Below are 25,884 nucleotides of genomic sequence, written 5' to 3'. Positions count from 1 at the left end.
TTTTGTTCACTTGATGTTTAAAACACCAATTCTAGCCCGCAGTAGAATAAATCTGCAGGTTTTAATCAACAGATTGAAAGGAAACACCTTCAGAGGTTTTATTATTATATGTAGGTATGTCTCAAGAAATTAGCTTCTGGCATGCTGCACTTTGAACACAGCTACGTAAATCACGCGCCATTCAGCCTGGGCAGCGTCTGGCTGTTTGTTTTCTGCCAACAGCAATCAGAGCAGAGCTGGCTGCTTCCCCCCTTCCCGTCTTAACTCCCGTCTCCACGCTCGCCCTGGTGCTGCTGCGGCTTTGCACTGAGAAGATGCAGGTTCTGCGGGAGAAAGAACCACGGTCTGGGGCTGAATCAGTAAAATCGAGAATGTGTTAACACTTCCGGGTACTGCCATGCAACGTCTTCTAGGAGTGAACTTTTAGTGCCGTCCCAAGCAGGACGTGCACCAGAGCAGCTGGCTCTCTCCCGAGGCGCTGTTTGGCAACCGGAGTGGTCTGGGGACAACAGTTCACAGCAACGTTACTACGTGAATAGGGGCAAGCCATTCCTGAACTGGCCTCCACGACCAGGTAAGCTCCCTGTCACCTTTAATTTACTAGCACAGACACAGCCACCAAGTCCTGGGTCTGGTCTTAACAAATCTTTTCTTATCCCAGCCGAGGGAGGGGATTGTCCCGCTCTGCTCTGCACTGGAGCGGCCTCGCCTGGAGCACTGTGTGCAGGTCTGGGCCCCACAGGATAAACAGGATATAAAGCTACTGGAGAGTGTCCAAAGAGGGCTATAAAGTCAGTGAAGGGTTTAGAGAGGAAGCCGTATGAGGAGCCGCTAAAGTCACTGGGTTTATTCAGCCTGGAGGAGGCTGAGGGGAGATGTCATGGCAGCTACAGCTTCCTCACCAGGGGAGGAGGAGCGGGCACTGAACTCTTCACTTTAGTGACCAACGACAGAACCCAAGGGAATGGCAGGAAGATGTGCCAGGGGAGGTTTAGGTTGGACATGAGGAAAAGGTTCTTCACCCAGAGGGTGCTGGACACTGGAACAGGCTCCCCAGGGAGGTGTCCCGGCCCCAACCTGACAGTGTTCAAGAAGAGACTGGACAACACCCTCAGACACACGGTGTGAACTGTGGGGTTGTCCTGTGCAGGGACAGGAGTTGGACGCGATGATCCTTGTGGGTCCCTTCCAACTCAGGACATTCTAAGTAATGCTGCTTATTATTCTAAGATTCGGATAAGGTCAGCTCCACAGTATGTGGTGGTCCAAAAGGTAAGTAAAAATGTAATCATCTGGCAATATCAGCCACTCTGCTGCAAAACCTGAGGAATGAATAAATGTGACTCAGCTGCTTTATGTTTTTCAACATAAAAGCTTTTGCTTTTTTTTTCTTTTTTGTAATTTGATTTGCAGTTTTATAGTTTCTTTGTGTGGGGAGTAAGTGCATTTCATTTAGCGTTAATTATACTACAATCTGCAGCAAGTGGAAAGCATTAATATTTGAAGACTAAAAATTAATTCAGGGCTAGGAAAAAAGTCTGATAAACCATAGCTGCATCCTCACAGCTCTCTTTCAGAGGGACTGCTGTAAAAGCAGACACAACTGTAACTGTTTTACCTAGAACTGGTAATTATTACACTTTGCACTTTTCTAGCCATATGAATTGCTAAGTTTGAATATAATTTTGGAAAGGAATGATAAGAATCCAGCTTCGTTCCTTAGGGTGCAAGAATGGGATTTTTAAGAGTACCTGTTTTATGGGAACATAAATTTCATTTTAAAAAGTCATTAAAAATAAGCTTCTAACTTACTTATGTGCTTCTCAAAGTCACAAATTAAGTGAATTAGGAAAAAAAAATCCTTTGATTTTTTTGTTTTTCACCATCGCTCAATTTAAAGTTTATATGCATATCCTTGAAGTCATGATTTTTCAGTGATGACTTTATAATTTTTGGAAGTCATGAAATCAGTTTGTATCAAGCAGCTTGATGAAAAGTTTTGCAAATGTCAGAGTCATCAAAAACTTGAGCAAATGCGGTATCACCTCTGTTGGGTCTTAAATACATTAGGATTAGATTTCCCAAATAAAACTGAGATCTGTGAAATGCTAGAAAAGTTACTGGTAGCACACGAGACATCTCAAGTTAATAACAATCTTGACTTTGGTGACAGTGTTTGTAATATCTGTGTTTGTTTTTATAGACTATGATGAACTTAACCAGAGGCAGAGGCTTGTCAGAGACAAATTTTCCCCTTCAGCTCCATCTTTTCCTTCTAGGATTGCAACCAGTTTCTTTTTAACTCCTCAACTGACATCTGTGATGGAAAAAGTGCTTGTCACATTGGTGACAGAGAGCTGACAAATGCATGTAATTTCTCTACTGACCCTCGGTCTACTGACTCTTGACTATAGACTCAAGAACTCCTAACCTTGAAGGCCTCTGCTCAGACTGCTGCCTATTTTAACAAAGATCCTTCCACATTATAAAGTTCCATAAATGACACATTTGATTCTGCCACCATGACAAATCTGTCATTTCTTTTGCTGTGTGAATGTTACCATATGCTCACCTTTCTACTCACTACATCTCATCAGTTGTCTTGCAAAGCTTTTCTTAAGGTGTTACACTCATGCTAGTCTTTACACTTCCAATATCACCTTATACCATGTGCTATGCCCCATGTTCTCCTAAAGCAATTAATTTAATTTATACCAAGACACTGCAGGAAAAACAGACTGACTATGAACTCTTTAGATAAGCCCATGAGATACAGCAAAGAATCAACTCAAGTGCTTTTTACTGTACTTGTCGTGTAAATAAGAGAGAACAGACCACTTTAAAATAAAAGCAAGCTGCATTCTCAGTGCAAGCAGAGATGGGCTACAAAGGGGGAATTTAGAAACTGTGCCCAGGCATGTGAGGGTGGTGGAAGAAAAGCCAAAGCTCACCTTAAGCTGACATTTGCAAGGGCATTAAGAAGAGCTTTGACTCCTACAACAGCAGTATAAGGATGAACAAGGGAAATGTGGGCCTGTGGGGCAGGGGATTTAGCGACAGCAGAGTTGGGTAAGGCTGAGAGACTTGATGTCTTCTCTGCCTCATGTTTCACCAACAGTTTGCAAGGCCTATGCGCTTAGTGAAGGGGTTTGAGGAGGAGGAGAACAACCAGCCGTGGAAGAGGGTCAAGCCAGTTGTTACTTGAGAGAATTCGACCCAGGCAAGTTCATTGGGCCCAAAGGATTGCATCCATGGCTGCTGAGAGAGCAGATGAAGTCCTTGCAAATACGCTATCATTTTTGAAAAGATCATGGAGACTGGGTAAGGTCCCCAAAAGCTGGTGAAAGAAAAACGCCAAACTCATCTTCAGAAAAGGCCAAAAATAATGACCTGGGCAACCACAGGCCACTCAAGCTCACTTTGGTAACTGGTGAAATAATGGACTGAGTCCTCTTGGAGCACATTTCTGGGCACATGGAAGAGCAGATGGTGACTGGGAACAGTAAGTGTGGGTTTATGAAGACTAAAACCTGTCTGAGCATCCAGATGGGTTTCTGAGATAAAATGACTGGATTTGCAGATGAGGGGAGAGCTGGAGATGTCACCTACCTTGACTTTAGCAAGGGTTTAACACCGTATCTTAGAGTATTCTTGTACTCAAATTAGAATGTTACTGTCTGGATGGGTGGACAACTAGACAGGCAAAATCCTGGCTGGATGGCTGGACTTAGAGGGCTGGACAGGGGCCTTGTCTTGGGACTTGCCCTTTTAAACGTCTTTATCAACGACCAGGTGTCAGAGGTGTTGGAGCGCACTCCTGTCAAGTTTGCAGACAAGGCCAAATTTGGTGGGCAACAGCTGATTGACTTGAGGACAGGGATGCCATCCAAGAGGATGAGGCTGACAGGAAACCTGTGAATTCCAATAAGGACCAAGGCGAAGAAACAATTCTTTCAACAACACAGGCTGGGGCCTGGCTGGCTGGGGAGCAGCTCTGCAGAAAAAGACCTGGGAGACTTGGGGGATGGTGAGAAAGATATTAAAACACTGCAGCAAGCTCAGCTCAGAGCATTATCAAGATGTTTGGGGCTGGACCATCTGCTCTGCGAAGAGACACTGGCGAATTTGAGCTTGTTCAGCCTGAAGCAGAGGTGGCTTCAGGCATACCTAACAGGAGCCCCCAGTGTGTACAGGGAGGCCACTGAGGAGATGGAGCTGGGCTCTTCATCGTCTTGCAGGACAGGAGGATGAGAGACAATGGACAAATCCAAATGAGGGCTAGAAGAAGCAACTTTTTCCCCATGAGGGACAGTCAGGCCATGTCACATGCTAACCAGAGAGGTTCTGCAGTCTTCGTCCCTGGAGGTTTTCAAGGCCAGACTGGATGAAGCCCTCAGCAACCTGGGCTGACCTGGGGTGACCCTGCTGTGAGCAGGAGGTTGGACCAGAGAACCCCTGAAGTCTCTCCTGGCCTGAATTATTCTCTGATTCGTTGACAAGAAGCAGGAAGAACTGTAAATTTACAATGGTACTTTTGGACTGATTACAGGTGTAGACAGATATTTATATTTAAAAAATAAAGTAAGAATTTCAGCCTATATATAATGACTGACTTCAGTATGGACTAAGTATGTAGGGAAATTCATCAGAAAAAACAGGTCAACAAGAAAAATAAAATTAAAATTGGATTTATCTTTTAAAATCAGCTGCCAGTATACACACTATGCAATTACCTTGTTCATCTCTGCATCTTCCTGAAAGCTTTTCTTTTGGCACAGAAATGGTTTAGAAATCAATTTTTTGATTCTGAGTAGGAGATACAGCAAAGATTTTGGGCTTGGCACTAAGTTGAAGGGTACTGGAAGAGTTCTGCCTTCTTCAAAGTAAGAAAACCAAAGTTTAGCCCTTGCAAATTTCCATTCTACATCAGCATCATCCTGTAAAGCAGAAACACGGCTGTTAATACACTATTAATACCACCTTGACTATTGAAGATGCTCTAGCTAAACTCTATGTGTGACTTGGATGTAATTGGCTGAAGTTAATCTCAAACAGATCAAGAACTTGTTTATAATCTGTGAAAACCAAATTGCAATGAACAGAACTGTTCTTATTAATCCATTTAAAATTATGCAATTACAGAAGAACAAAGTGGATTTGATTTAAACATTGGTTACTCAAGAATGAGTGCTAATAATTTGCAATACAGGATCACGAAGACAGATCTCCTTCTTTGGTGCTCTTTGTAAACACTCTGGTAAGAAAGAAAGCTCTGACTTAAAAGCACACGATACAATGCCCAAGTTAAAGCTTCAAGGCAACACTCAAATTCATCTGCCAGGGCCTGACTGAGTAGTTGCTTGCTTGGAACACTGACATACTCAGTAAATAAAATGGAAAAATCCCATGTTAACATAATAAAAATGCAAATATCTCAAATGAGACAACACCTCTGATTTCTTATCTTACTGGTCTCTTCTGCAGCAATTAGTTTATTAAGTTTTTTTCTGAAGAAGACATAGTATCAGAATTTTAAGTGAAAATTTTACTCAATTACTTTAAACATGAAGTTAAAAAAAGAGGTGATTCTTACCTAATTACTTCCTCTTGCTGGAATATATCATTAAATCAGGTATGCTATCATCACCACGGTTTACATTTAGCATTTACAATAGCCAAAACACTCACTTTATTCCTTCCTGTAAATTTCAAGAGGGTTTTCTGCAGAAAGGACTGACATCATGTTCAAGGACATGACTCAATATTGCTACACCTGTTTTTAGAAGCTGTTTGTGTCCAGTCAACATATTTTTTCATAACAGCCTGTTTTTTATTGCTCTGAACCTCACAGTTTGTTCTGTGGCCTCCTGAGCCAGAAGAATCTGAACCTCCCTAGAGAATGTGTGTTGCTCCTGCTCAAGCCGGACAAGGCTACAGCCCCAAATCAGAGCCCCAAACCTTAGCGATGTCAAACAACCTGAGCCTGCTGCTTTGCGGCAAAGATGTCACATGGGAAAGGCCAGGATGCCCTGGCTCCTGGAGATCTGCTTCCTTTTTTTCTAAACAATAATAATGATTTAGCCCCTTGTTTTCCATGGCATGCAAAAGTTCGTGCTGATTTTCAGTAGCCCTGCTGATTACTTTGTCAAGTTTTGTTCACTGCAGAGGACTAGAGCAACAGTTTGAATAAAAGGAGAAAACAGCATGTTATAGACTTGCTTGCAAGGTCAAGGCAAAGGAACTAGAACATCTTTGCAGTAAGAGGGACACTACTGAAATAATAACTACAACTGAGGCAAATGAAAGATTCATAAAGTCACACAACGTAGCCCATCCTCTTCAGGAGCATAACACAGTTCAACAGCAGTTTCGTAGCCCAGAGCAGTTCTTACTATTGCAAGCACATGCAGCTAGGTAATTTCCAGGTATAATTTCCAGGTATTTTATAATAAATTAATAGCTAAATTAATATTTTTTCATAATATACTCCAAAAGCCTATGTGTTCTTTTTCTTAAATAAGATGTCAACAAGAAAATTTTCAAGGAGATCTAGACAATTTGCTGTAACAGTAAATGTGGTGTTATTTCATCACAAATGGAATTTTTACCTCGATTTCCTGGAATGAACTGTTGATCATTGCGATAAGCATGTTCAGTAAGACAATGACCATGGTAACATTATAGACTCCATAAAGGACATAACCAATATTTTCAATAAATTTGTGGTTATAATTGATGACAACTGATTTAACTTCTGAGAGTCCAAATATAGCCCAGAACAATGTCTTGAAACTTTCTTCAATACTAAAAGGAGAAATTGAACACATGCATAAGTTACTGAAGAAAAGCTAGATATTCTTATTGTATAAATTGCCAGTTACCATTTTTACACAGTGCACGAATTTTTCCATTATCATTATGTAGAACTTTACCATAGTGCTATTATGCAGAACAAATAGACTATCTCATTTAATAGGTACAGGCTGTTGCATAATATAAGATTGCTAATATTTAGGACTGACAATAAAACCGTCTGATTTAGTTTAGGAAATATATATACATTCTCCAAAGAATATGACAATGATTCACCTTTTAACTACTTTAATCTACATTCTACATGCTTGCTGGTAATGTGAATATAAATAACAAAAACAATTAACCTGTCAATATTTTAATTGCACCATTAGCTCATTTAGTATTAATTATTTCACCATTAGGAAGACTAATATTCCGATACTGTGAACAAGACAGGATATCTGACTGCAAGTCAGGATTTTTCACAAAATGAGTCTCACGGACCATAATCCTCCAAGTTGAGTTTTCACTATTCCACAGATCCAGGGTAAAGGTAATAAGAGGTGGTATAGGGATACTGATTTTTTTTTCCAGGTTAGTTCATATAAATAAAATGTATTTCCTCTTAATCAGCTTACATATATAAGTCCAAACCTCTGAGTTATCTTTTCCTAAGTATCTCCACCTTTTTGCAAATGTATTTTCTCTTGCTTTGGTGAAGAGTTCTCGGTTCCCCATGCCCAAAAATACAGTAGCATTGCAAAGCACATTTTGGATTTTATTGCATTGTTAAGAAAAAAAGTTAAGAAACCCCTAATTTTTAGTTGTGAGTTTGCCGCTTGTAATTTTTATTAGTATGTCATCTGTGAGTTGCAGTTTTAGGTACTTTATCTATTGTGTGAACTAATAATAATAAAAAAAAGTAGTGAATTTTTTTCCTTGTGGCCAAGTTTGCTTCTTGGCTGAGTACACTTCATAACAGCTACAGTCTGAACATGGTGACAGCCAGAAATCAAGTGGGCAAGGGCTGTAGTGCATGGAAAGGAATGAGTTTCCACTCAAATGATCTATCTTAAAATCACAACCAGAAATAAGAGGCATGACAAATGTGTATCAAAAAACTCTTGACAGGCAGATTCAAAAAAAAAAAAGGAATGTATTTAGATTATTGCCACTGGAAACTATGGAGAGGCAGAACTTAAAAGAGGGATTAGATTTGATTTTTTTTTTTTACTAGTAAGAATATACAGGGTTGTCTGAATTAAGTTACAAATATTTTACCATGTGTATCACTCTGTAGTGATTACCCTGCTTCAGTTACAGGTGACAGTAACACCGGATGGAGGAACCAGCCTTGCTCCCATGTGCTGCAGGGAGCTGCCACGCTGTGCTCTGCCGTGCCAGTGCCGACCATCCCCACAGGGAGGACACCGTCCTGCCAGCCCAGGTCCGACCCAGCCTGTGTCCCCAGACCACTGAACAACCCCGGGAACAAGCCCTGAGCATGGAAGGCTATTACAGATTGCACTGCCAGGCCATCTGATGTACGTACAGTGCTGTGTAAGGGGTCTGAGGTACTTCTGGTTTTTTTATAAGCCTCCCCAGCCCAGGAGGCTGTTGGGCTGCTTTGCCGCAGGGGCGCTTTGCTGGCTCATGGTCAACTTGGTGTCTACCAGGACTCCCAGGTCCTTTTCTGCCAAGCTGCTTTCCAGCCAGTCAGCCCCAGCCTGTCCCGGTGCCAGAGGTTATTCCTCCCCAGGGGCAGGACATGGCATTTCACGCTGTTGAACTTCATGAGGTCTCTGTTGGCCCATTTTTCCAGCCTGTCGAGGTCCTTCTGAGTGGCATCACAAGCAGCTGGCCTATCAGTCACTCTTGCTCATCCACATAGGCCTTATGACACCTTTGTTTGATTTCCTACCCATTGAAGGGCAGTCTTGAGCGCTGCAATGTCAGTTCTTGAAAATCAACCAGCATCCCTGGACTGCCCTTCTCTTCAGGGCCTTATCCCACGAGATTCTTCCCTGAACAGCCCCAAGTCTGCTCTCCTGAAGTATGTGGTTGTGGTCCTGCTCTTTGTTTTGTTGTCTTTTCTCAGGAACCCAAACTTCACCATCTCATGATTCAGCCAAGGCTGTTTCCAACCTCCACACACCCAACAAGTTCTTCCTTGTTTGCAAAAGCCATGTGTCACAAAGCTGCTCCCTGCATCAGCTTCTCGACCACCTCTGTCAGGAAGTTATTGTCAATGTCCTCCTTGAAACCTCCTGGACTGCTTGTGCCCTGCTGGTTTGTCCCTCCAGGAGATACCAGGGTGGTTAAAAATCCCCATGAGGACCAGGACATGCAAGTGTGAGGCTTCTTCCAGTTGTCTGAAGAAGGCCTCATCTACTTTGTCTTCTTGATCAGGCATTCCATCGCCGACATCCACTACAACGTCTTTCATGTTGGTCTGCCCTCTAATCCTGGCATATAATGTCTCACTGGCTCATTGTCTATCCCTAGGCAGTGGAACAGGCATTCTTGCTGCTCTCTCATGTAAAGGGCAACTACATCTCCCCTTCCAAGCCTGATTTATCATAGTATTGTTCAGATCAAGAGCTCATCCTTTGATTTCAAATACACCCTTTAAGCACCAGAACAAGAGAGGAAATTACTACTTAGTCCAGGATTAAGGAATTTTTAAGAGATGCCTACCTAATAAAACAACTAGTAAACAATACATAAAATGCAAGCAAACATATTCCCATAAAAATAGCCCACAATCATTACAGTTTAAATAGTTTTACTTACGTTGTGAATGCTTCATTTTGTTTTGCCCCCAGATAGTAGGAATAGAGATTAAACATGCCTATCATGAAAGCCACAAACACCATGATAAATATCACCATGAACTTGAAGATGTCCTTCACAGTTCTGCCAAGTGATATCTGCAGTGGTCCGAAGCTTTCATTTGCTGGTAAGATGTAGGCTATTCTGGAGAAACTTAATACTACCGCAATTGCGTACAGGCCTTCAGATATGATCTGAGGATCAGACGGGTCCCAGTTCATTCTGGCTAGAAACAAAAGATGAGAATTTTGGTCAGTATTTCAAAGTCTACCTTAGGCTATTCACCGAAGTACTCTCTCTTGGTAACAGTTAACCATTCAGTGTAAATCAGAAGTGAATGCAATGGTGCTACACAAATTTGGAACTTTTGGGGAGTTGAATCCCAATCTATTAGAGAATTTATGAAAAATTCCACTTACAGGGTCAGGTGATGAAAATTGAATAAATTAGAAATCTGATTTGCTTGAGCTATCCAAAATGAACTGTTTCATTGTGGGCACTTGAGATCATTAAATGCCACCCACGACTCCAAAACTGTGGGAACAAAAATGTTTCTCTACTCTTTCTATTTACTCCATCTTTTTACTCATAGTGAAATGCTAATGGTCCTTTCCTGGCATACACCAAACACCCATCTCTATCACCTTTTCTGTCATCATTTCTATCAGTCTCTTCCATTGAATCTAATCCACTTGTGTGGATTATTCAAACACCCTTTGGATCATGCGGGAGGGTGACACTGCTGTTGGATAGGGAACACAGTCAGCTGAAGAAGGGAATATTCAGGTTCAAACCTGTACTTCAAGAAATATTTACAGAAAAGTGTCAGAAGGAGAAATCCAAAGCACTACCATTCCGAATACTTCCTAGCTAGAGATTAAGGCATTCTCCCACGAGGCAGGAGGCTTAAATTCAGTTCACTGTTGTGCAAAGAGAAGGCAACGGCAAAGAGAAGAGGTTAACTCAGGAAGGGTTTCCCACATCCCAGGAGAGTGTTGTCATCTGTGTTTACTCTACTGTAGATGCCAGAAAATGAAAGAATTTATACTGCAATGAAAGAAATCACTAGCATTTGGAAAAACACTGATTTGAGCTGTTAACTAACAAATAACCATTTAATAAAAATCAGTTATTTGCACAGCTTTATAATATACCCATACCCAGCAATGCTGAGCATTATTCAAAATGTCCATATATAGAGCAGAAAATCATATTTTTCAAGGAACTTACTGTCATGGCATTATTCGAGCATCATGACAAAGTATCTAATTACTCTGGTTTTAGGCATAACAAGGCTCAGTTATCACACATTCATTGCCTTGTTAGGTGCTGTGTGTTTCTTGTGGGTATATGCATATTCCTTTGTCTATTGAGCTCCTCACTGTAAAGGCTACTACACACTATATTCAAATGAGAAAATGTCTGTATGGCAAAACACTGTGCATCTTCACATAAGCAGACATACCTACGTTAGCTTTACCTCAGATTTCATGGATAACTTAAATCAAAGATGGCAGATGTTTCAGTACGGGCTCGTAGCCAGATGTCTCTCAGGTTCCCAGATGAGCTGTATTGTCACAGAAAGTTTGAGGTGGGAAGTGACCTGTAGAGGTCATCTGATCCAACCTCCCTGCTACAGAAGGGTCATCTAGAGTCAGTTGCCCAGGACTGTGTCCAGACAGCTTTTGAATATCTCTGAGGATGGAGACTCCACCACCTCCCTGGGCAACCTGTGCCAGTGTTCAGTCATCCTCACAGTGAAAAAGTGTTGCCTGATGTTCAGATGGAACCTCCTCTGTTCCTGTTTGAGCCCCTTGCCCCTGGTCCTGTCACTGGGCACTACTGAGAAGAACCTGGCTCCATTCTCTTTTGACCCTCCCTTCAGGTCTTTATATATATTGATGAGATTCCCTCTGAGCCTTCTCCAGGCTGAACCAACTCTCTCAGCCTTTCCTCACAGGAGAGATGCTCCAGTCCCTTCATCATCTTTGTGGCACTTTGCGGGACTCTCTCCAGTTTGTCCGTGTCTTCCTTCTACTGAGGAGCCCAGAACTGGACACAGTCCTCCAGGTGTGGGCTCACCAGTGTTGAGTGGAGCAGAAGGATCATCTCCCGTGACTACCGGCAATGGTTTGCCTAGTGCAGCCTTCTTTGTGCTAAGGGCCCATTCCTGGTTCATGTTCAACCTGGTGTCCACCAAGGTATATTTGCTAGCCTATGATAAAACCTGTGGCATTAAATATTCACTACTAATATTATCCATGTTAGTATGATCATGCATAGATGTTCTCCAAGCAGACTTCAATGTACATGCAAACACTAAAAAAATGGCTCAACTCTGCATAAGTGCATAACAGAGTCACAACCCATGATTGATGTGAACAGAAACTGCCTTGCTGCATGATGCAGTATTATACAGAGCAAATAAGTTACAAGACTTGTGCCTGTCATACCCAGAAACTGTGAACATAAACAACAGCAAATTCTTCAAGTGGGTGTTACTGAAAACTAAACTAATGTTTAACGAGCTGCTTTTAAAACTTATGTGAGATTTGTAATTTTCCCGTAAAATGTATAAGAATACAATTTAATGGGTTTCAGAATATATGCATTAATTGCTCTACTTTTTCTACAGCCTGGATAATGAAGAAATGCGATCTTATCAGAAATAGTATTTGAGGCATAGAACAGAAACTGATGTAAATCAGTAACTAGAGAAAAATATCTAATAAAGGGAAGCGAGATGTGGAGGTATTGAGAGTGAATACAAGTAAACAGCTTAATTTTTTCTCATTTGGGCAAAATAGCTTCTAGTCACTTCTCATATATGTGAAGCAAGTTTATTAATATTTTTATCTCTCACTGGTAAAGAGAGTGGATTGAGAAATATTAAAATAATATAAAAGCCTCTGAACAAAGAATATATAAAAGATATACTGGTTATGTTGGCAAAGCAGGTTTAAGAAGTTCCTGCCCCTGCACTACGGTACATCAGGTTCACAGTTGCACCAACACCAGTATATCTTTACATGACTGGTTTCTGGGATAGCACTGAGTAACTGAAGAGATGACGTGACCAGGATTAAAATAATCTTGAAAAGGGGTGGGGTGACGGGGTTATTTTGATCTTTGATCATTTCAGTGTCTGATGTCTACAACGGTCCCCAAAGGGACGCATGAGCACAGCCAAGGGAACTGTGATCAAATAGCAGGGATAAGAAAGAGAGGAAGGGATGGGAATTTCTTAAGTAGTACATTGTGGAACTAAAGTATCAGAGACGTATTAACAGCAAATCAATTCATTTTGGCCCAAAAAGCAGTCTTAAGCATGTGCAATCAACTCACCATAGGTATAGTATTTTATGTTGGGCTCCAGTGTTGGACTTGTCAGATCTTTCATATTTGCATCAACGAAGTTCTGGGCTCTGGACGCATGCCAAAATGCCATAAACCTTGCTATGAATGATGCTGCAAAAATTGCTAACATACCAAAATCAAGCATATTCCATAACTCAAAAAGGTATTCCTTTGGACCTTGAGACCAAATTTCTTTACATTCAGACCATATCATGCCTGTATAAGACAGAACAGGGAAAACAGTGTGTTCTTTTACCTTCATGTTTGTTTTATGTGATATTTTATTATGTATAGGTAATGCTCTTGGTTGCATTCAAACTCAAAACTATTTTGGTCAGTGGGAGTTTGGACACAAACTAAAATCCTTGAAGCTGCCAATTCATATACATTCCAGTACTTCTTTCTCATGTGAGTAATAATAACAATCTTTCATACTGCTTTTTCCTGTACAACTACGAAAGCTTTCAAAGAGAAGAATGGTATGTGAGTACTACCATCTGTTACAGAGACCGAAAGAACAGAAATGCTCTGGCATGATCATATAGTGGTAGAACTAATAGCAGATCTCACATTTTCTTATTTTCAGAGTACTCTAGGTATAGTCTGTCTTGCTGAAATTGCAAATATATGTGATAAATAATCATGAAAGTAAGAATCAGACCTAATGCTTCTTCAACAGAACAAAGGTATCTGTTTGATTCCTAATTATTATCCCTAATAACAAAATATAGGAGTACAGTATTAGTTTATGGCATTATTTTATTAAGCAAATACTTTTCCTTTTCAAGATAAAATGTCTTTAATAACGAAGTACACTTCTAGGATTCTAAAGAGAGTTAATTAAAAACTGAATTGTAATAATGTCACTATTTTTTGCACTTATCGAATTGTCTGCAGGAACTTTTCATTGTTTTCCCATGACAATTATAATGTTAATTACAGTAATTGAATTCTACAACTGTATGCACTGAATCAATTTTTCATAAACCATCTAATACATGACACTGAAATAAATAAAAATAGATGAATTCGCAAACTAGAACTTTAAATTGGAAAATTATTATTTACTTATTTACTATCAGATGAAAACACTGATATTTATAGAATATTTGGAAATCTCAGTGACATGTTATTCCCATAATACACAATTACATTAATTTATATACAGTTCTATCATGAAATAAATAAAGATTGTCAATGTCTTTTAAAGCTATAAGAATCAAATGGCTCCCAGTTCAACCACAAAGAGCTCACAAAAGCAAAATATTTTAAATGCATAAGCTCTTGAATGGAAACAGATTTTACTTAGCTAGAATTGAACTCTTCCATATTGCTGACTTAACTAACAACCAGAACCCAGATCTTATATATATTTGGGCATCTAAATCCTACTGTAATAAATTGTATTAGACTTGTAAATAAGAATCAGACAGCTAAAGTGCTTTTGAAGGTCTGTGCTCAAGTTCTTATGCTGAATAGTATTGCATCACCAAACTGAATGGCTCAGCTCAGAGTGCTATTCATATTCACCTCATCCTTACACTGGGATGGAAAAATCTATCGCTGAATGTTCAGGGGTCTATATTCTGCTTCTCTTTTGTCAATAATACATTCAGCTATACACTATCAATTCTGCAGACATACTTGCAAAATAAGAGAATCTTAGCAGAAAGAGACAACTGGACACAAAAAAACTTGGCCCATGACGTGGAAAACATTCCCCTTGGGAGTTGACACAGCCTGACTCAAAAAAATAAAACCCAAAAAACCAACCAACCAAACAAACAAAAAAACCACCCCAAAAAAAACAAACAACCAAAAAACTCCACACAAACAAACCAAAACCAACAAAAAACCCCCCAAAAAACTGGTAGACCCTTTGCTTTGATATTCATAATATTGAATTCGTTCATCTTCAGATGATGCAGATTTCACCAAAGTCCTTAACCAGAACGTTTGTGATTAACTAGGCACATGGGACTCCTTCTGATATCCACTGAGAAACACGAGGCCAATGTGGGAATGCAGCCAATTGAATAAACTCCCCTTGCTGCAATTTTTACACATAACATTAATAGCAAAAGATTAAATTTGGTCCAGCTCCACTGAAATCATAGCAAGACAAATTTAAGCAAAAATTAAACTTTACCTATTACCCAAGAAATAATGAGCATCTCCATCCATGAGAAACAGGATGTTTTCATCCTAAATAGCTGTTTTACATTGCCTGTTGTTTCATTAGGTCGAAGTTTGGTGCCATCAAATCTGTCAGCTGCGTTCATGACAAGTAGACCAAGAAAAATGGTGAAAGAGGCTGCATGGGCTACAAACTTCATAAATGGTCCACGCATTATCCTCCCCAGCTGCAACAGAGGTTATGAAACACAAGGATATTGCATTGCCTTTTTCCAAAATAAAAATGTGTAAAAAAACCAGTAACACAGAGAAATATATATTTCAATAACACACACGAAATAATATTTGGAAAAAGTTGTATACCATGGCGCCAGGCTGACAGTCAACTTTTAAAGTTTCGACTTATTTGCTGTTTTCAGGGGAATAATCTATCAGTTTCACCATATACGTATTTTTAACTCAGTATTTTGAAATATTTCTGTAATTACTTTGGGGAATCTATGTCTATTATAGGTAATCAATACAAATTTTTATTATAATTGTTGAATTTCTTACATGCTAGTCATTTTTATGAAGCAACAAAGAAAATGGTATTTTGACACTTACTAAAAGCATTAAATTATCACCAGGAGTGAATTAAGAGTAAGAAATTCTGTTTCCTGACTGACATGATACTCAATTTAGCACAATTATTGTGCAGTTTTCCCAAGTTATTTTCTTTTTTAAAAACTTCATGAGGCATTAAAAGGTAATGTTTATAGATCTGTAGTGTCTTAATTTCCTTCCTGACTCCTTTAATAGAAATGCCAGCAACTTTGCCATGACAACTTTAAAATGGCTTAGTGCAACACTTAAAAAACCTAGAAGTTCCATACAAACTCACATAAGGCTGAACTTATAGCAATTATTTACTTTATTTTTGAGAGTGTCTCTATTAATAGTAAAAGTCTTAGCTTGTTCACTTAGTTGGCAGCTGCAGAAAAATACTTCTAATTCTGCACGAAGACAGTATCTGTATCTAACAAAAATTCCTTGGAAATCATTGAAAGTGTCACAGATCTCAGCTGAAACATAACAATCTGTGTTCTGGAAAAGGGAGAGGAAAGCAGAAAGGTAAGTTATTGGTATTCATATTTTTGCTACACTTGTTTCACTATCAAAGTCAGAATTTTGCTGTCTTTACAGTCAACCCTTACAGAAACAAAGAATAAGAGGATGCAGCCAGGGATGCAATGGTAAGGTCTCAAACACCGCTAACACTAAGAGAACTAGACAAATGTAAAAAGAAGATACTGTTAAAGGAACACTGTCAAGGTTAGCAGGCACAAAATTTGATCTTCTTTCTATTTTATATTATTTTGCAAGCCCACGGCATTCATTATGTTTCTCACTCAATAAAATTACTTTGTCTTTTATTAAATTACTTTGTCTTTTATTAAATAAAATATTCCACCAGCCTCATGAGAAAGGACTTAAACAACCAATTATTTTGCATGAACTACAAAGAGAACAGGTAAGCATCATGGGGCAAGATTTTATTTCAAGCTAGGAAGGAACAGTCATAAACAACACACAATAAAGCAGAGCTGGAAAACGATAAAGTACCTTGACAGTGCCCTTTTAAATGAATTATTCTTGTGTTCACAAAGATGGATTAGGAGATAGATGCCAGAAAGAGAAACAGCCAGAAAAGAAGAAAAAATACTGAAGGAGGTACTGTTAATATGTGCCTTGACCAAAAAATCCAAAATTTAAAAGATTGAATTCCCAGATCCAATATGTTACAATTACATAAAAATTTACAAACGGTTTAATGAGTTATCAAGCTTTAGTAACCTTTTTATAAATACTCTATGTTCCCTTGACCTGCTGTATTGACCACATCAAGACAACAATTGATAGTTTGTGGTTGCAGAGATGCAGTGATTTCAAATTGGGTCCATCTTTTTGAAACACCATGTACAGTAAAATCTCCCTGGAAGCAGGACTGACTACAGTTGAACTGATTACATAAATGCTGGAAGGTATTATGACATTGCCATTCAATAGTGATCCAATAAAATCCTGAAATCTCAATTTCAAAATTCCAAATCTCTTTATGGAGAACATATATGTCACAAAATGTGAATCAGGGAAAGAAAAAGCAACATGTAAAGACAAGGCCATAATCTTGCAAGTTTGGACTTTTCTATAAGCTAGTCTTTCTGTAATATGCTGTCACTGTGTATTTTGACATAATAAATTCCTTCCTATTGCACAGACCAAGCACATGATCTTGTAAATGTTCTTAATCTCTTTCTGTAATTTAAGTGGGTTTTTGTTTGTTTGTTTGTTTTCCTGGTTTCTGATCCTGTGTGCTATAGTCTTTGGTTTGCTATAGAGTTTTGGAGAGAGTTTTATATGAATAGGTTGGTTTAGTCTAGGACAAGATATACAATAGTTTTACGGTGGATACTTTGACATGTATTTGTCTGGAGAAAAGGCCTGACAACAAAAAAGAGATAATGCATATACTTTTTTAGGAAGAATAATTTCCTAGCTCATCATATACTGGACAAAATGTTCAATTTCTTTTCCTCTACCACAGTGCGAAAGAGGAATGCGCATAACCCTCAGAACATGCTTCTAGAAAGCATGTAGGGACCTGCCAATTTACTTCTTTAGAAATGCCAACCCACGGTGGCTGGGAACAGTGAAAGAAGAACCAATTTCAAATTCAGATCCCTCATCTTTGCCAGGAGCTGACTGAATTATTTATGAACTCATAAAGCTAAAAATCTAAATTCTAGTATTAATTAGAACTGAACAGCATAGACATTAGAAACTCTTGGAGATAACTGAAAAGAGTTTTTAAACTTTCGAAATGTAATGTCATGTAACAAAATAGCATTCTAGAAGTTTTGGGTTAATTATGTCAGTAGTTACACAGAATTACCAATTAGAAATGCAGAACAAACAGTTTACAAAACTTTGAAGTGCCTCCATGTGGACTGTTGCCTGAAACTCAAATAAGAGGCATCTCAATTCCTTTCAGCATCTGACACTAGTGAATTCCTGCTAAATCAACAGGGCTTTGTCCACGTATTTCTATGAGCTTTCTCCCAGATCTGAAACTTTCAATTCAGTATCTGTGGTCCAAGATCAAATTAACTTTTTCCTGAAGACGAAACTGGTCAGCTATACAGGTAACTGACTGAGATGTTGCAAACGTGATAAAGACATTTTTGCCTTTCTCAGAGCCATGGCATGAGAATATAAAGAAATGTGCCAAAATAACTCCACTGCAAGCTATTACTTTCATCACAAATCCTGTGCGTATTTTCTCTCACTTCTGTCCCTGTAGTGCCAAACCTGGAAAAAGAATGCGTACTTTATCTCAGTAGGAGGAGAAGAGATTTAGAAAATTCCATCAATTCATACACAGATGGACTCTATTGGTACAGACCATGTTCTGCGTTAGAGCCATCCTATCCTGAAATTTAATAGTGAACATTTTTGTCTTCAAAAACCAGAAGAATCCAATTTTGAAGTATGAGTGAAGCACAACATAACAAATGGCAACTGGTGAAAAAGGTGGATTAGACTTTACATTTGCAGAATATAATGAAACAAAAAATATTCAACATATAAATCACATGGTGAGACGACTAAATAGCAACAGAAGTGGAACCTTAAAGGATGTTGTCCCTTGAACCTCAACTTTAAAAACCTACTCTGAAATAGCTTTTTCAGAATGACAATGGTTCAAAATTACCTTACGATCCAATAAATCTTTGAAAAAAGAAAATGACAAATAGATAAATCACTGCTATAGTTGGAAACCAATTACTGAAATATGTTGAATCTCAAGGTGTGTTTTTAGAAAAAAGTATTCATAAAAATCATAGTCACTATATAGAAGACTGAAAATGATAGAACTGATTTTTATTGTCCGGACTGAAAGCAATGAAAAATATGGCAAAACAAAAAAAGGACCACATTTCTCCTCTGAGAGAACAATAAAAAAACCCACAGTGACCGCAGTCCTCTCAACTTTCCTCTTCCCCTGGAATCACTGTATGTGATTCGACCTGCTAAAATAATGGATGTTGTACTGTAACCTCTTGAATAATCCATATAGGATCCCATCTGTTCCCTCTAACATACTCTCAAGGGAAATTTTCCATCAGTGTCCATTTAAAATGGATAGTGACCAACTGAAAAAGAGACTCAAAACAAAGTTCAGAGAGGTCAGAGACTGTAATCCATCTTCAGTGGAAAGGCTTTCTATACTATATATCATTCAAATCACATATAGTAGTAGCATCCGAATCCAGACGTGCATTATAAGTGGATGCAGGGGATGCCGCATGACTGCTTTAAAAACCTCATGGAATATAATAAGTATTAGCACTGTCTTGACAAGCCAACTTTGACTTCTAGAAAACTGATGATGATTGTTTTAATTTCTGGCATTCATGCTTCAATGACTTTGATCTATTAATTTTTAATAATAAAAAATTAAATTGCCTTTGAGGTAATTGGAATCAACACACAGTTTGAACTTAGTCTATCTCTGAATCAATGGGAAATGAGGATCCTCTGCATCTGCCTACTAAGGCAACAGCTAAATGAAGAATAGTTTGAATGATTGTTTCTGAAGTACGATTTCTACAAGGCAACTCTTGCTGAACCATTGTAATTTAATTTACTATAAACTGCATTTAACACAACATAGTTTCCTGTCTTAATTACAATTGCCAGAACATGCAAACTCGCAGCCATTCCACTCTAACTTGGCTTTAAAATAACACATTTCTGAAGTATTACTTAAGCATGTCAGTAACTAACACTCATGCTCCATCTTTGCCGGACAGGAATCTACATATAGATGACACAGGAGTTAATAAAAGGCCATTACAAGATTCCACAGACTGACCTTACTGCACGGAGCAATCCAGTAAGCCATTGAGAGGAACGGCAGTCCCACCGCGACAGCAAGAACCACCAGGAACTTCACTGCCATGGTCTGCTGCCGTAAACCTGACAAATTCTCATACCAGATTGAAAGAAGTTGTTGCTGGCAGTTTGGATGTGCTACAAACTGCAACAAAAAAAAAGGAGCACAAAAATAATTTTGCTATCAGAATATATTTCATTAAAGTAACAACTATGTGAAGTGCACTAAGAATGTTGGACTAGCACAACTCATATTCAAAAGAGCATTAACGAGGGTGTAGAGAAAAAGTTTTTTGAAGAGCATAATCTCCCAGCATGCAGGTATGTTGCCATCAGCAAGAATAAATCCTTTAATTTAAAAAATGATTATTTTATTGACATTATGTTCCATCACAAACTATTAATTTCCATTTAAGGGTAATTAAACAAAAACTTTATCTAGGCAAACTCTACTTGTTTCTGACATACATAGTTTTTATGTTACTACTTCAGAAATTCCAAAACTTTTTCTGTTCTGCAAAGGATGTTATAGAGTTTTTAGTTATGAAAGAATATAACGTATTTTCACATGCTAACATGGAAAAAACTTTTTTTTTTCAGCTGGCATAGGAAAACAGCTGTCACTTTTGCAGGAAATCAGTTAAGGACTATTTATAACTTGGTTCTGGAAACTTTTGGACAAACTGAAAAAACTGACAAGTTTGGTCTATAACCCTCTATTCTGTCAAAACCTCTGGATAGTATAAGAAGCATCTTACAAAGGTAGATATTAATATTCAAACAATGGATTCTCGTGCACCATAATTTTTTAAGTCTGGGTCTGGAAATACAATTAAATATTTAACTGAATCTAGTATTTTTTTTCTAGACTAGTTTTCTATATTTAAAGGTTGACTGGCTGAAGGTGCAAGATATGTCTTTTTCAAGCCAGTGAAAGTGTTGAAAGGAATTTCACGTTCCAGGAAGGATTAAGACTCAAATTCTATGAAGGACTAGGTCAATGTGATATTTTGTCTTCAAAAGTTGTTTCAGCTCTCTTCAGTGACCCCAGTTTGCCAACTGTTTTGCAGGTTTATGTTCATATGCTGGTAGGTGCTCCTCAGTCAAAATGGTTTTCTTCTTTTCTTCCCTTCATGAACCTGTAAATACTCCTCACATATAAATGTTTTAGGTGTCCCTAAGAGCTGTAAACTGAACTTCTGTAAAAAATCTGCAACTCTTCCCTGACAAATTAGATCTGTATATTCAGCCCATACTGGATTTTAAAGAGTTTCGATGACTTTTTTTTTTTAGTTTGTTGAAATAAGATATTGTTTATTTTCATAGTGTTGATCTGATCCATTTCATTATGTAGGAAAAGTTTTATCAAAGGTCTTGCTGCTCTGTCAGGAGATCGCTCTACTTTAGGGTAACCTGCTTTCCTGAGCTGTACCCTCTTGATCTTCAGTTGTACCAACTTCATCATGCAAAACATTTCTCCCTGATTCACACACGTCAGCTAGAACTTTACAACCTATATTATCCAAGAGTAGCTTTCTGAGTAATTCAAGGGCCTTGGTAAAGCTACTAACCCAGCTGGTTTCAATGAGAACATTTCGGATGTAGACCAGAGTATTAAACTGCCAGCAGAAATGAAAGCAAGCCAAGGAAGGGACGATAACTCCTGTATTCCACACTGCCCGCAGCCCGCTGATCTTCAGAAGTGAGAACCACAGTGCTATTACACCTAGATTGTGTCTCTGATCCTCTGTACAGACAAATATACATTTTTATGAGACACGCAATTTCACTAAGTTTTCTCAACTTTCTGTGTGAGACACAACAGCTTGACAAAAGTGTGTATCAATATTCGTTATCATGCAGTGCACAGGACTGCTGTGCTATCCTCTGGTTTTTATTAAACCTTACACGTTTCCAGGCTGCAGAAGGAATGCGAATTTCTTCCATCTTTTTAAAAAAATAGATTAAAATTAAATTCTGGTAAAGATCTACAAATTTTCATATAGCTACATATTTTCTAGAGACATTTACTCTCATACTCACTGTGACAAGTATCCACCCTGAATATCTGCTTCTTGTTTATATTGCAAGCTATTTGGGGCAAGGATCTTTTCATTTGTAAAATACACTGTGCAAAAGGGCCCAAATGTTCATTTAAGTGTCAGAGGCTACCACAACATAAACAATAATAGTACAATTTAGTACCACTATCATGATGTGTCTGATCAACATAATTGCTTACTTTTTTAACTTCATACTTAATGGCAAGTTTTAAGCGGCTAAGGCTGGGGCGACCATGTTCTCCATTATTATGGCACATCTCTACATCACCATTCAAAATAGCTTCCACTTCTTCTGTATTTCGGCACAAATCAAGGAGTCCAACTACAAAATCCTTGCATTGCATAGACAATTTCTTGTAATCATTCTAGAAAATAAAAGATAAGAAGAAAGAATATAACTTGCTGTTTAGACCTAACATAAGAGAAATAGTTCTACATCCAGCTACACATCTGTGAGCATCAACAGTTTGTTTGCATCTTGTTAAGTTTTTTTCTGGTAGATTAACAGCACTTTGTTATAAGGCATCTATTTCCCCTAAATGTTCAAAAATAGGATTCATCTCACCTTGGACATCTATATTATCAGTTTTTACACCTGAGTTGCTTCTCTAGACTTGCTTTATAGCCAGTTGAAAGTTAAAAAATACACTTTCAGAAATATTGTATGACGTATTTGAATGACTGTTTCAAGTTGAGATGAATAGCAAAAGGGAATTTTTTCTATTCACTGGTTCTCACACAAGTCTAGACAACTAGCTCAGATGTAGGCAGTTATGCTTTAGAGATCTCAACTGGACAGGAGGAGCATCCTATGGAGAACATGTCTAAACAAATTCCGAACCTTCTTGAGAATCACATAAATACATTGAATTTTCTTAAGCCTTGAATTATTTTTATCTTCCTCGTGTTCCCACACCTCTTTTAGCTCGTACACACAAGATTTGGTCGCTGTTTTCCAGCAACAGTGTCAGCAGTGCTGCAGAAAGCATGGTGACACCACATGTCTAACTTCAACTCAACACTCTCTAGCTCAAATATCTCATGACAGACTTCACTGTGTGAGCCAAAGCATTGCTCTACACCTGCAGGTTCAGTTGCTTATTGCTTTAACATATACTGTTCTAAATCACCGTTCTGCAAAATGTGTAAGTTAATACAAAAAAAGATATTTTCATCATTGCAATCCACAGTTTGTTAACCACTCCTTACTTGCAGCTGTGTTTGCATCATAAAAGATGAATAAAGCTAGACAGATAGCGAGTAAGATGGCTACAGATATAGACGAATATCTAAAACTAAAAGATGTATACAGATACCTTTCTCCTGGCCTAAATCTTACAGGAGACTTACTCCTACATGTGCCAACAACTTCTGATATGTTTGTGATCTCTGCTAATTTTAATGTCTTAAAAAGATGAAATTACTGTAGAATTTTTCCCAAACAAAAGACTAAAAAAACCCAGCCACCCCACACCATACAGCACTGTTCATGTTGTCTCTGTTTCATGTTCAAAGTAATTTCCTATGAATGCTTCTACTACAGTGACACATTTCCCCTCTCTTCTGGTCTATTCTTCACAGCATTCCCCCCTCTCTCACTCCTAGTCTCCCTTCTTTTTAATTACTTCCTTCATACTAACTGCCATTTAATGCACATCCTGGAAGAGAAAGCATTCTTTGGAGTATAGAGAATACCCTCCTTTATTTGCCAAGGGTGTACTTAATGCATGTTTATGCTTTATTACCCACAACACCACAATACCAGTTTATTACTTGGATATATTCAAGGATTGTATCGAAGTTTTACGTTTCGCTTTGCTTAGATGGATGCAGACATTCATATACAAATAGTTATAGAGACAACTGTATGTCTACATAAAACTGCTAGTGATTTATTTTTTTTAATCATGTAATGTAAGCAAGATTGCTCAGATCTGTCATAAAAGAGAAAGGAACTTTAATATCATTTCTCTACAAAGACAACAGAGGCTAACTACTAAACCAAACCATTTCATGACATGCTGTATATTTTATTATTGTATTATTTTTTTTTCCCTCTCTTCAGAAGAATAACCATAGAGATTAACAAAAATCCTGACTCCTTGGCACTACAGAAAGACATTTTTTGAGAGTAATATATCACCTTCCTTTTGGCTTTCATTTTTGTAGCAGCAGCTAAGATAAGATTCAGTATTCAATCATTTCAATACATAAATGTCCTCTTCAAAATGAAAGGAAAAGTAGCTATTTGAGGTTCACAGACAAAGCAAAAAACATAGAGTCAACCTATGCACCCTGGTACGACTAGGTACCACAAACTGTTCCAAACTGATATCCGACCCTTGAACATCAAATGAAAAAAGGAAAAAATTTCAATAAATTTAGGAACAAAATAATTTGGCCTTCAGAAATAACCATTACAAAATATTGTAATATATTCATAGTATATGGGCATGTGCATATTTTCTGGTAGGAGATACATATATATTAATACATGCACACTCACACTCTTCAGCAGTATTTTCCAGCTATGGTGACTAAGACATGACATGGATATGTGAGGAGACAATTACTCCAGGATGGAGTCCAATGCCTTTGGCTACTCTCAAAACAAAAATCATATATGATAATTTATTCTAATTAAGAATATGATTTTTTCTGAGTGTAGTTCTATTTATCAAAATAAACACTGAATGGGCACTTTTACAAATAGCTGGATACCTCCATTTACACTTTGCAGAATTATCTCTTCTGAATTTAGGTATAGTATCACAGTATGCATTAGCACCCAGTCAATTCATCCATCAGCTCCATCAGTTTATTTTCTCATTTGCAAATGCAGTAAACCAGCTTCCCCTCCTGTGCAGTACTGCCCAGCTGTGATCAGGAGTGGTAGCTGAGCTGAATTCTCCTTGGCCATCAGGTTAGAGCACAGGATCTGTGGGGAATGGAGCAGGGACCAGCATCACAGTACTTAGAAGAAGCCTACAAGGAAGATAGGGACAGACTTTTTAGCAGGACTTGTTATGACAGGACAAGGGACAATGGTTTTAAACTAGAAGAGGGGAGATTCAGGTTAAATACGAGGAAGAAATTTTTGACACTGAGGGTGGTAAAACCCTGGCCCAGGTTGCCCAGAGAGGTAGTGGATGCCCCATCCCTGGAGACACCCCAGGCCAGGCTGGATGGGGCTGGTTGAAGATGTGCCTGCTCACGGCAGGGAGGTTGGACTAGAGGAGCTTTGAAGGTCCCTTCCAACCCAAACTGTTCTATGAATTTATGTTCTCTGTCTGGAGACACATTTCCTTATGAAGAATTTATCCTCTTAGGGAAGGTGAAGGAGGACAGATGGGATGAAAATGTCTTAAATTGCCACAGGAACACTTGTCAGGGTCTGAACACAGGGAAGGAAGGTGGCTCTAGCCAGGCAACTTTGTTTCTAAGAAATCAAGTGTGTTAACCTGCAGAGACTACTGCACTGGCTCCCTTTTGCCCCTTGTCTCCTTGGTCCACTTAAATGTGTAGTGGCAGCAAAAATGGTTAATGCACTTTTCTCACCATCTCAGTGTCTTTCTCTGTCACACACACACAGAAACTTCTCCATCTCCCAGGGTCTCATGTGTGTCTCACCATTAATGTGAGCCAAGGGAACGTGGTAATTTGTTTGGCTTAACTTATTACTGAAAATGGCCAAAGGCACACAAATAACTCCACGAGTTCTCCTTTACTGCAAAATGTAAATTTAATGAATGAAAAAAGCAGT

General features: G+C 38.5%; 1 protein-coding gene across 1 annotated transcript in view; it reads right to left on the bottom strand.

Moving 5' to 3' along the window:
* The window catches only part of TRPC6 (transient receptor potential cation channel subfamily C member 6), a 96,605-nt gene that overhangs the window by 7,227 nt on the left and 63,494 nt on the right, over positions 1–25,884 (bottom strand). Inside the window, exons 3-9 of the mRNA XM_065632548.1 lie at positions 22,301–22,486; positions 20,039–20,203; positions 15,134–15,347; positions 12,973–13,200; positions 9,589–9,853; positions 6,609–6,804; positions 4,734–4,937 (exon numbers count right to left, since the gene is read on the bottom strand). Of these exons, the coding sequence (XP_065488620.1) occupies positions 4,734–4,937; positions 6,609–6,804; positions 9,589–9,853; positions 12,973–13,200; positions 15,134–15,347; positions 20,039–20,203; positions 22,301–22,486 (1,458 nt within the window). The remainder of the gene's footprint in view (positions 1–4,733; positions 4,938–6,608; positions 6,805–9,588; positions 9,854–12,972; positions 13,201–15,133; positions 15,348–20,038; positions 20,204–22,300; positions 22,487–25,884) is intronic.

The sequence above is a fragment of the Caloenas nicobarica genome, chromosome 1 (assembly GCF_036013445.1).
Source record: "Caloenas nicobarica isolate bCalNic1 chromosome 1, bCalNic1.hap1, whole genome shotgun sequence".
Lineage (NCBI taxonomy): Eukaryota > Metazoa > Chordata > Aves > Columbiformes > Columbidae > Caloenas > Caloenas nicobarica.
The sequence above is the reverse complement of the archived record's forward strand: the minus strand, read 5'-3'. Positions and strand labels throughout refer to the sequence as shown.